This window comes from Diadema antillarum, unplaced genomic scaffold (assembly GCF_040938485.1).
Source record: "Diadema antillarum isolate AM-2024a unplaced genomic scaffold, OU_Dant_1.0 scf00000170, whole genome shotgun sequence".
NCBI lineage: Eukaryota > Metazoa > Echinodermata > Echinoidea > Diadematoida > Diadematidae > Diadema > Diadema antillarum.
This window is the reverse complement of record NW_027271059.1, coordinates 2,164,219-2,176,637: the sequence shown is the minus strand read 5'-3', so window position 1 is coordinate 2,176,637 and position 12,419 is coordinate 2,164,219. Positions and strand designations below refer to the sequence as shown.

Sequence of the window (12,419 nt, the reverse complement as noted above, 5' to 3'; positions counted from 1 at the left end):
TGATACAGATATCATTGCAAGCGCCATGTTCTTAGTTTATGGTTCCATCACTTTTTTTTTTTTTTTTTACAAGCCAGGGTAGAAATATTCATTTAAAAGAAAACTTTAAAAGGAATTTAAGGAATTATTTAACTTATCACGTGTTGCGAAGGGTTGGAGTCTCATGTTGCTCCCTTTGGTCACGATGGCAACATACGGTAAAAAACACAACCCACAGAACAGAGTTCTGTGACACAACCCACCAATTATTCAACATGTCTGTGTCTTGCCATCTACAGCCGCATAAAATGACGATTACAGTCGTAAAGTTGTAATCTATATGAGCTCCCTCGTGGAGACTTTATGATCTCCCTCGTGTAGACATCATGGTATACTTAATATTCTTGTTTAATATCTCTAAGATTTATTTATTTTACGTTAGTTTTGTCTGGGGCAAATTATTTTTTTCTCTCTCTATTCTTTCTTTAAAACACACACATTCTAATCATCTTCAATGTAATCATATCGAAGTCTTGAATTCAAAGTAAAAGTTAAGTACACGTACAAGCAAGCTCACCACTACTTATTGATGTCATCTAAAGTGAACAGAACGCCTCTCTGTTTTTCTTCTTTCCGATTCATGTTGGTTTGATGAGATTTTCCAAGACAGAATCAGGCATAATAATTGTAGAGTGGAAAGTGAGAAATGGAAGGATGTGCTGAAGAAATGAAGAAGAAGGAAGAGAAAAAGAAGATGTAGAAAGTCAATGAAGACGAAGAATCAAAAGAGAAGAAGGAAAAACAAACAAACAATTCCCTTGAATGGTCTCACCTCAATCAATTCGCTAGTAACTATTTTCTACCAGTAGACAAACGAGTACAAAGAGCAACCGAAATATCTAAATATCCAAGTAATGAGTATGATACAATTCCTACTTGTAGCTGCAGTTACGTCTATCGAAGGAGCACTGTAGGATGAGGTCTTCGGGTTGGTGCCCGTATTCCCGCAGCTCCTCCAATGATGGGTTCAACAAACTTCGCACGTCATAGAAATCGGGGTCACGTGACTGCTCGACAATCGCCGGCCAGTCGTTACTTCCTTTGGATGAAATCATATCGTACAGATTCTAGAGGTGAAGCTTACACGGGCAGTTTACATAGTTTAAAAAGAAGAGTACACTACTTTTTCAAACTCGGCAATAATGCGTCTATCTAATGTAAAGCTCTTCTGGGCACTGTACTTTTAGAATCAAATTCGGCCAAAACTATTTATCTTGCCTAAGGTACTTTAAAAAGAGAAAGATTGTGAGAGAGACAGTTTAGAGTTGAATATAGACATATATCATTTGTCTTACTCTTCATTAAAGATATTAATAAACGTTTGCTCATTTGGGTTTTTCTTCCTTTTGCTAGATTTTTTAGTTTGATAAGCGTGTGCGACTAATTCACTGGCAACATTACTATACAAACATATTGCATGTTTACTGCTATTGTGTAAAATTGGACACACATAGACACACAGATATACATATAATAGTGGTTGGTGCATGTGCGTAGGTTTCAAGCATCTGACATTTCCCTGTAGATACTCTTTGCTTTAGTTGAGAAAGAAAGAAACAAAGACTGACCAATGAAAGCAAAATAATAATTAAAAATAACACATTGTAACAAAAAAAAAAAAGATCAAACCAACGATCATGGTATGTAAGGACATGAATGACCTCACCCTGTACACCCTGCCATTCGTAGTTGTAGAAGTCAAATTGCGAGCTGTCCCACGAACTCTGAAAAAAGGAGAAGGTTTCATACTGGCTGCTTGACACGCTTGAGGAGGAAGAATCATCCTGCGACTCAGGGGGTGGTGACGGAGACGATCCACCTTGAGTGGCTGAGGAAGTCTGGGCTGATGTCGCTGTTCACGTGGAAATACAAAACAGGAAGAAATACGAGGGAATGCAAGACAAGTTGTGTTTGGTGGCTTTGGGCTTCATGGCACAAACAAACAAAAAACAAACAAAAAACAAACAAACAACCAAACCAAACATAATGCTTATGGGGGCAAGATGTAACATTAGCATAAGGCGTTTAATACATTTAGAGTATTCCCCTAATGTGCTCCACAGCATGCCTGCCCATAATGTGTATGAAATTCGTGCATATTTGACTCAGATAAGCCAGCTCGGAATTAGCTCAGTGGCACATTGGTACGAATAACCTTTCTTCTTCTTTTTTTTTTTTTTTTTTTTTGCTCAGTCGGTTATTGGCTCTTTACACGTTTTCAGAACGACATACTGTATAGTAGATAAGCTTTAAAGAATGTTCTAGCGCTTTGTATCCAGCGAAAAAGGCGCTCTAAAAATATCAACTATTATTATTATCATTATTGTCATTATGTATGGGATTCATCAATTCTGTTCAAACAAAGAATGGACTTGCATATAGACCAGATGAATTAACATTTGGGAAAGCATCCGTTTCATTACTTTGCATCAAATGCATCAACAATCTCTTTCTATTGATATTGCAAAATGCTACTTTTGCTGTCAGGTGGATATGCTGGCAAGCACCATTTATATGGATTACATGAATAATCATGACATCCCAGATGCTTATCTCAGTGAATTTAAAAACCAACATGACAGTTGGTACAAATACATATAGTGGTCTTTTTTTTCTGCTCATACCCAAAGTGGAACTCAGAAATGGTTTATTTTTGACTCATTATAGCACAGCAAGGGTTAACGAGCTAAGTTATGCTCACCTGGTTTTCACTAAAAAATCGTTATTGATCTTGTATTACAGATTCCATAATTTGCTTATATTATCTGTTGCTTTATCAGGCAAACTTTGGGTGACGATTCTGGTTCCATAAGCAGTCGATGCAGAATTTATTTAATGTCATACTGTTGTCATCGGCAGGCATCGCGACGGATTTTCACAAGTTCTGTGGATAGCTTCGACCCCATGCTTTACATGCGCAAGTCGAGATCAGAAAACAGCTCTGGGATTAGATCAGCCGAGGAGGGCAATGGAGGGAATGGAGATGGGGTTTCATCTACACAGCGGTAACATTTACAATACGATTGTACATCAAAACAGAATAGAGTCACGTTAGATACAAAGAAGCCCACTCTCCCAGCATGAATACTTACCAACAGCAGCTCTAGAGAGACCTTTACTATGGTCATATTACTATACATTAAAGGACAAGTTCACCTTCATAAACATAAGGATTGAGAGAATGTAGCAATATTAGTAGAACACATCATTGAAAGTTTGAGGAAAATCAGACAATCCGTTCAAAAGTTATGAATTTTTGAAGTTTTTGTGCAGTACCCGCTGGATGAGAAGACTACTGCAGTGTATGAATAACTTAGATGTCACATGCGTACAACAATATAAGGAAAACATAAAGAGAATTTCACAAAATTCCATCTTTTGAAAAAAGTACAAATTCCCCTGACTCGTTTCCGATAAATGTTATGGGTAATATTATTCCCCCTGCCTTTAGAAAGAGACAAGTCAATTGCTCTTTTATTATGCGAAAAAAGTGAAAATATGTTGAATTTTCTTTTATATTTCCTTTATACTGTTGTACGCATATGACTTACAAGCTGTAGTAGTCTCCTCATCCAGCGGTTCCAACACAAAAATTTAAAAAAATTCATAACTTTTGCATCGATTGTTTATACAATTTTCCTCAAACTTTCACTGATGTGTTCTACTAATATTGTTGCATTTTCTCAATCCTTATGTTTATGAAGGTGAACTTGTCCTTTAAGGAGGCACTCGACCTTTGATAAGGAGACAACTTTAATTTTTGTGTCTCCTTAAAGGGATTACGCAGTTTTGGTTGAGACCTAATTTCAGATTTCTAACATTTTTTTGGTGAGATAATGAGAAACCTCTTATGAAATATGAAAGAGCATGTAATTCTATGAAGAATTCAACGTTTATTTGATGAAAATTGGTTTTGAAATGGCTGAGATATCAAAAAAGAGCGATTCTAATAAAGTGTGGGACCCACACTTTATTACGATCGCTTTGTTTTACTTTGTTTTTTGAATGTTTCAGTCATTCTAAACCTGATTTTCGTCAAATAAACTTTGAATTCCTTTTAAAATGGTATGCAGTACAACATCATAAGTGTTTTCTTGGTATCTCGCAAAAAGTTCAAAGCCCAATTCTCATCTCTACCAATACTGTACTATCCCTTTAACGTTTTCAACTATCTCTAATCCCATTCAATCGAATGCTTTACTGCTGACATTGCTTAGTACACAATAGTTTTCTACCACTGTCTCAATACAGCTGGATCCAGTGTTCTGCATGTATAAAACATTGACATTGATATGAGTGAGTTATTGTGTATGAAAGTATGTAGGTATATAAACGTAAAAGCTAGAGCATCCGTTCTTGATGAGGAGAAGAATACGAGTCTTACAGGTTGTCCCCTCCACCTTGATGGTTACCTGGTGGGCCCGAGGCGGACACAGTGGGAAACTCGTCTCCTCTTATCTCCTGGTTGTACTGGCTGCTGAACCATTCAGAATAATCATAGTTCGTACCTAAAAATACGGGAAGAGAGAGATGAACAGGGGAATGCTGAAAACGTGTATGAAAACGATAGCTATAATGGACATTCATTCATTCATGCATTCCTTCCTTCCTTCCTTCCTTCCTTCCTTTCTTCCTTCATTCATCCATCCATCCATTCATTCATTCAATCAATCATTCACACGATCATTATTCCTTTATTCATGTCATTTCTTGTTATTTCTAAAGTCAGTCAAGGACTGTGTGTAACGAAGCAAACAGATTACAATTTAAATGCGAGGACAAAATCCTTAAATATGACTATTATGATATCACACAGCTTCATAAGATATATGCATTAGATATATAAAAACAAAATCAAATGATTTTCTTTTTAGACATGAGAAGACAGGTACATGTAGGTCTAAAACCCTCTTGTGCCATAACATGACATTATAAACAAAGACTAATATCTGGAACTCGATAAGACTTATGCCTTATTTCCCCTAACTTTCCCATGTAAATTTTGTTATATGCATAAAATGCATTCAAAAATTTTTGTACTAGAAACTTATAGACCTGCTAGGTTCGGAGAGTGAAACATTAGCAAAATGATTAGCATACTGCAAATTTGGGAGTGTTGTCCGTTTCTTTGTTTAAATCAGTACAGCACTTACTTAAAAAAAAAATCTTTATAGTACATTATCAGTCGAAGAAAGTATCAGTAGTCGTATAGAAATAGTAGTAGTATTAGTTGTAGTAGTAATGGTAGTAGAAGTGGTCGTACAGTAAATGACTGTGACATGATAAGTAGTGATTTTTATAGAAAAAGTGGTAGTAGTGATAGAGCCATTGGTATATTAGTGGATGTATAATCGTAGTATAAGTATTATTCGTTCTTGTGTAGATATAAAGTTGTAAAAAGGAAATTAGTAGTAGGTACATTAGAAGCAAAAGTAGAATTATCTTTATTAATAGTAGTAACATACAGTGATGTCGATGTCAAAAGCAGTTTACTAACCCTTGAATTACCATTTTCGTATTTTTTTTTTTGTACCAGCGGTTTGGGGGGGGGGGGGCACGTGCCCCCGTGCGCCCCCACCCCCCCCCCCCCCCCCCCCCGTAGTCATACAGCCCATGAGTTCTACACTAGGTTATATCAGCCCACGAGTTCGACAAATACAACACGGGGATTAATGTGTCGGTCTCGCGGGCCTTGTTAGCTTAGTGTCGAACTAATGGGCTGTATGACTCGTGAGCTGTATAATTCATTGGTTGTATGATTTATGATCTGTATGACTCGTGGGTGTCGGTCTCATGACGTGCACCCCATCCACTCCTGTAAGACTCACTAGTGGATGATTCGTCCAGCTTGAGAAGTCCCTGAAACCTCGTGTTGATCAGCTTTGATCTCCTCATCATGTTCACGTTACAGAGGGTAATGGCGGGAAACTGGAGGGCCGCTGAAGTGATAATGTCTGTTCTAGTGGTGTATGGGAAGCTCAGGTAGTCGGCGATAAGTATTTCACCTGGATCGGAAAATCGACAAGTATTTTGTCTTTATTTTCCATTGTCTTCTCTATCCTAAATGGAGCAGGAAACAAAAACCTGGTGCGTCATAAATGACATCATCTCGTAACCCGTCCACATAACGTTCTCACATAACACATCTTTTTGGTGCAATGTCGCTGTATATTTTATTTCATTTGCAAAGTTTTTTTGATTATTTGTCATGAGGTAGAGTTGAAGATATATACATACTTTTTTTTTTACTTGGAGCCATTTCTTAATCCAAATTGTTTGTTGAGGTTACTTATCAATTTCCACCCGAATCTTACAAGTAGTAACATAATTTGGAAGATATACAATTCCTTTCAAACTTTAAGCTTATTGAATTAATGATTAAAGTATCTGTTCTTTAATTACCTCGAGTAAACAATAAACGACAATGCTTCATGATACTTATCATATTTATCTATCCATCAAAATCATCAAATGTCATTATTTCGGTGACCCGAAAAAAATAAAGAAATTATAAGGATATAGATAATTTCATAAAAATCGAAGTAGTAGAACTAACCATAGATACCATGTGAATAACTAGCAAGTACGAGGATAATGTTTTAAAGACCACCACTGTTCCTATGATTTATAGACAATCAGATTTGGGAATTAAAAGTTTTGATACAACATCAAGGTCATAATAAAACCATGACAATATCAAATTGGCAGGTATGATACAGGGCTCGTTTCTGCTAGTTCAAATTCACTCGAATAGTCTCTATATGCAATAGATATTAAGAATGAGGAATACACTTCTTTTTTTACGACATTGCCGATTTATTTATGAAATTATCATACTCAATACAAGGGTATATCCTCTTCTATAGACATATGTTTGGTAGTAAAAATCAAAGAATAATTTCACCGATTTTTATTTTTTTTTTTTTTTGTAAAATAGATTTAAGTTTGGCCATGAAAACTGGCAGCCATCAAGGAAATGCAGGAAATTCATTTTTAAAGCATCCGGCAATTTGTTCTAATTCGAGTTAGTAAAATTGATTATTAGCTTATAAATAAAGCATTAGCCTGTTTGAGTGAATAATTTCCATATTTACGTTAGTACAGGTCTTCAAGGCAAATTTCATTAGATTTGCATTCAAATAAACGAGAAGGCGTTCAAATTCAAGTGATTTTCGTCAGCCCTCTGATCTCAAAAAGATGAAGAAAATAAAAATCTGGATTTATTTTCTTCATCTTTTTCCTCATCTTCTTCTCCAATAACACTTTCTGTAATCTTCTAATGCAATTATTTTTTATCTTGTTCTTCACGAACTTTATCTGTTGGTAATTTAATTCAACAAGGAAATCAGACAGACATAGTATATTCAAACTTGTACTTTTACATTTCTGAATGGTAACTATTAGTCAATCAACCTCATAAATCTTGACCAGTAAAACAGCATACTTTGCCAGAGACTGGTAAATGTTAGTCAATCAACCTCATAAATCCTGACTAATAAAACAGCATACTTTGCCAGAGAATGGTAAATATTAGTCAATCAACCCCATAAATCTTTGACTATTAATTAAACAGCATACTTTGCCAGAGAATGGTAAATATTATTCAATCAACCTCATATATCTTGACTAGTAAAACAGCATACTTTGCCTGAGAAACACGCCAAGGCAAACCAAGAAGGCCAAAGTCCAGAAAATCTTCTCGATGATTGATCTGGCGCTGTAGATATTCGGTATCCCGTGGGCGGTGGTCGTGGTGGCGAACTCTGACAGGAGAGCCGTGACGGTGCTTGGAGACCTGGACTCCACGTCAAAACCACGTGACCCGACTTCGATGTCGTCGTCTTTGCTGAGTGATTGATGAGATCGGGCGAAAAACTAAACTTAGTTTTCCGTGGATTCTAAGATTCATGGTTATTCCGAAATAACTGCAAGGCCACGGCAGGTTTATATGCAGGGCAGTATAAAACATTCGCATATTTAAAATAATAATACAATTCTGATGATGATAACAGTGATACTTGTAATAATAATGCTAACAACTATAATACCCTATATATTCCTGAAAAAAAAAATCAATTTTACTTGTGATTTTCATAACATGATACATAATGATTAGATCTGTAACCTATTCGTTATCATAACTTTTGAAATCCATGGTAACAATGCTAGAAACATTGATGGAGTTATACCAATTATATAAATACTTTTTGAATTATAATACTTGCTTCTCAAGTGGTATAAGAATAGATGGGAAATAATACCAGGCTACTAACACCACCTCTACCACATCTCCATTTAATTATCATCATCTGGATGTTTTGTGATGTATTATATAATCTTTGAAACAAGACGTATACAGTTCATGTTGACTGCATAAAGACGAACAAAATTTCGGGGTTTAATGCATTTAGACACAAATAATGATATTCGTTGCAAACATACGCACAAATTAAGAGGCGACGTGTTTATCACCTTGAAATTCACTCACTTGTGGTTTGTAGACAGAAACATGACAAAAATCACGTTTTTTGATTGATAACATGGAAAGTGCGATGCCTTAACCCCAAATGTAGGCTGTTGTTGATAGAATCTATAACTTTCATGAAAAGGATACCATTTTTCGAAATCCTACGAATATCATTGTGTTGACAGTTGATAGCAAAAAGAGGTCAATCCATTCTTGTTGATTTCAGATATTTACAATGAAAGCTGTTAAAAGCAGAGAACATTTTTTATCAAACTTTGAAAATATTACTTGTAGTGAATGTAACAAGTGAGGTAATATCGCAAATGTTTTATTTTGCTCTATCTGATGATGGAATTACTTGTAAATGTGAACAAATATCTTGGCGCATTTTCAAATCAAACTCTTCATTTGAATGCTTTCTTATTTCTGTATTTTTGTTCATCTGGGTTCACTCTGTCTGAATTAAAGCCAAATAAAGGCCACACGATATCCAATTCCGATAGTGTGTTGAAACGGCGATAAGTTAAGACATTAGATTCTCGTCCTCTCGACTTCTTGAATAGTCGAAGATGCAAAGACTGGGTCGTGTATCTCATATTTTTGTCTTATCGGACCCGAGATGTTGAGAAGATGACGAACAGACAACTCGTATCTCTCGCCGTCTCCCACCCGAAGTGGACGAGACGCCGCGCCGAGAGCAATGGAGAGACTTTAAGCTTCGGTAGTCTGCTGCCGTCTGTAAAGCTCAGTATATGCTTCAAACAGGGAATTCAACGTTCTTATCTTGTTGGGTTGCGTAAATTCCTGAACAAGATGTTTTACACGACATTCCTTTTTTTATCAATCTGTACGATTTGATCTGTACGATTTGGTAAATACGATTCGGGGTTATCTCACTGAGCGGCTAATGTTTGCAAAAGTAAAGAATTCTCGGTTTCGTCAGTGTTCCTAAAGAGTTGCAATCAAAGTCGTAAACTGATCCAATCAAATTCTCCAACGGTTTTCATTTTTCCAAACAGCTTTTTTTCTTGTTGCAAAGAAATTTTGAATATATTCAAATTGAAGACCATGCTTTCGTTCATGTACGTTGAAAGTGTTGATAGGTTGGTTGTTTAAGTATTCATGTTCAATCTATAATCTCGACATTATTTATCTGAATTGCCTTCGCATTTGTTTGACGACTGTAACCATCTTACATAGCACAATGAACAGATAATTTCTGCCTTGTCTTTGATGAATGTTTCCATGATCCACATAGATTAAAGCTCATGACTATCATGCCATAAGATCTATAGCTTATATAGCGTGATAGTCATAATGCTTGCTTTAAAGGCAGACGATCGTCATCGCTATAATGGTACGTAAACTCCGAACGACCGAAGTTTGTGCACGCAATTGCACAAATGCCAGATTCGGTGCTATATCCATAAACGTGTGGGACAATGCTGCCATTGAGACACGTACGTGTGTATGTGCGTGTGTGTGTACGCATCATACACAAACATTGTGACCGCGAGCTGCGGTGATTGGAGGAGAGAGGCCAGAAGACGCGTGGCTCTTTTGGCCTCTCTTCATGCGCATGCGCACTGAGAATGTGCGTCCATTCGGAAGCTCTCGTGGCTCGCTCGGACAGCCATTTCGGGTCAGGAGATTTGTGGCACAGAACTCTTGGGCCCGTATTCTACTGTAGACCAAGGTTTAAACATATTTTAGACTCACCTTAGATGGTTTAGCTAGACCCGAGGTTTAATTTTGTATTCTGCTAGCGAGGTTTAGTTAAACCCAAGTCTATTTCGGGTTTAAATTAAACCCGAAATAGTCTTGGGTCAAGCCACCATGGTGCCCTCCGTGGAAGAAGAAACTCTCTCTCTCTCTCTGAGTACGTTTCGTTCCACAAATCCACTTAAATTCATTATTGGCAGTGTATCAGGCACATGAGTGTGACTTTCTTGGACTGTGAATAGTTTTTACGGGTATTTATGTCGAATAAGAGCATGCTGTATTTTTGCTTGCGACGACTCGTAAACCACTGTACATTAGTATACTGTACCTCCCCTTGTTTGTGTACGTGTGCGGCGCACATCACAGGATACAGTCAAGGTTTTCTCACTTGATTCTGGTACTTTAGACCATACTTAACAAAATAAGCTTCTGCGCCATCTTGAAATCTGTCCCAAATCCAAGATGGCCGCCAAATATCCAAAATGGCCGCCAGAGGACCTAAAAAGTGCCTTCTGTGGTTAAGATTTGTCTCGGGATGGGTTTTTAAAACTCTATTTGATGATAAATGGTAAGAGAAATAAGATTCAGTGAGTTAGAATTAAAATCAGTTTCTTTCTTATTGCGAAAATCCAACATGGCCGCCAGACGCAGCTCCCGAAATTAATAAATGTCATAATAACCGGAGGGCCAAACCCTAAAAACTTGCTTACTTAACAAGTGAGTTCCACTCTCTCTAAAAACTAAGAAGACCATGCTTATTTTCACATTTTTATTGTAACATACAATATTCCACTGGTCTACCACAAAAAATTTGTTGCGAAAGCCTCCAAATCCAAAATGGCGTCCAAGATGGCCGCCATATTTACTGAATTTGCTATTTGAAAGATAGAATTTGATAGAAACATCAGATTTCAACAAATATGATGTCATATGAAAGAGAATAAAATTTCCTACAAGTTGATACCATTTTTGTGGGCGATTGTGATAACTGAATTGAGATATAAAGAAAAAACACTTATTTTTTATATTTTTCTGAAAAAAAGGAAAATCATGAAAATGCTTGATTCAGCATAAATCAGAAAAAGACTGAAGGATTATCTTGAAACGTTTTTAAGAATTTTGCTTAACATATAATTAATATTTGGAGAAAATTAGGGGTCAGTACCACTTGCGGTTCAGGAGTTATAATGTCTCAAACTTGAAAACTCACTATGTAAAAATTTCCGCTTTAGCTGTGACAAGACCTTGTTGGTCGTAAAGAGAGTCTGCACGCGCCAAGACTACTACACGCACCACTGGCACTGACGCTTGCAGCAGTGCCAGTGGTGCGTGTAGTAGTCTTGGTGTGCGCAGACTTTTTTTGACAAACAAGAGTTTGTGCCTGCAAACTAACTTTTCATACCAAGTGGTAGCTCAGGTGACGCTGATCGTTATTATTTCAAAGTAGATTGTTCTGATATTTTTCTATGCCTCCACCAACGAAGTGGCCGGAGGCATTACGTTTTCGGGTCGTCCGTCCATCCGTCCGTACGTACGTCCGGACGTCCGTCCCGTTTTGTTTTTGTCGATATCTCAAGAACCGTGTGGTGGTTTTACATCAAACTTGGTATGAGGGTATATCCTGGGGGATAATACTTTGTTTGGATTTTAGGGTCATGGGGTCAAAGGTCAAAGGTCACAGGTTATTTGGTGAAAAAAGGTTGAAATTTCATGTTTTTCTCCGTATCTCGCAAATGGTTAAAGGTATCTTCGTGGAACTTAGTTTATTTTATATGCTTGTACCGATGGGCAGTGATTATCTAGGAAAGTTGGGGGTCATTTGTCAAAGGTCAGGGGGGTCAAAGGTCAAGGTCAACTCCTCAAAATATCACTACTTATATTTATGCAATGCCTGAAGGTTTTTTTTTTAACTTGATGTATGCATATATTACCAAATATATATTCTGTGGGAAGTTTTTGCCAAAAGGTCAAAAGTCAAAAGGTCAAAGGTCAAGTGAAAGTGCTTAATTGCACTTTTTCCTCCATATCTCGAAAGTAACTCAAGGTATCATCATAAAACTTACATATTTATGCATGTTCTACCTGACAGTGATTCTCTTTGGAACTGTGAGGTCAAAGGTCAAAGGCCAGGTTTAGATAATGCTATTTTACCATTTGATACTGAAATTATACTTTTTCTCAATACCTTGAA

At 36.9% G+C, this 12,419-nt stretch overlaps 1 protein-coding gene across 1 annotated transcript in view; it reads right to left on the bottom strand.

Annotated features, from left to right (window-relative positions):
* The window catches only part of LOC139722696 (epithelial sodium channel subunit alpha-like), a 48,170-nt gene that overhangs the window by 17,413 nt on the left and 18,338 nt on the right, over positions 1 to 12,419 (bottom strand). Inside the window, exons 2-6 of the mRNA XM_071633989.1 lie at positions 7,683 to 7,885; positions 5,868 to 6,044; positions 4,452 to 4,547; positions 1,706 to 1,891; positions 916 to 1,078 (exon numbers count right to left, since the gene is read on the bottom strand). Coding sequence (XP_071490090.1) covers positions 916 to 1,078; positions 1,706 to 1,891; positions 4,452 to 4,547; positions 5,868 to 6,044; positions 7,683 to 7,885 — 825 coding nt within the window. The remainder of the gene's footprint in view (positions 1 to 915; positions 1,079 to 1,705; positions 1,892 to 4,451; positions 4,548 to 5,867; positions 6,045 to 7,682; positions 7,886 to 12,419) is intronic.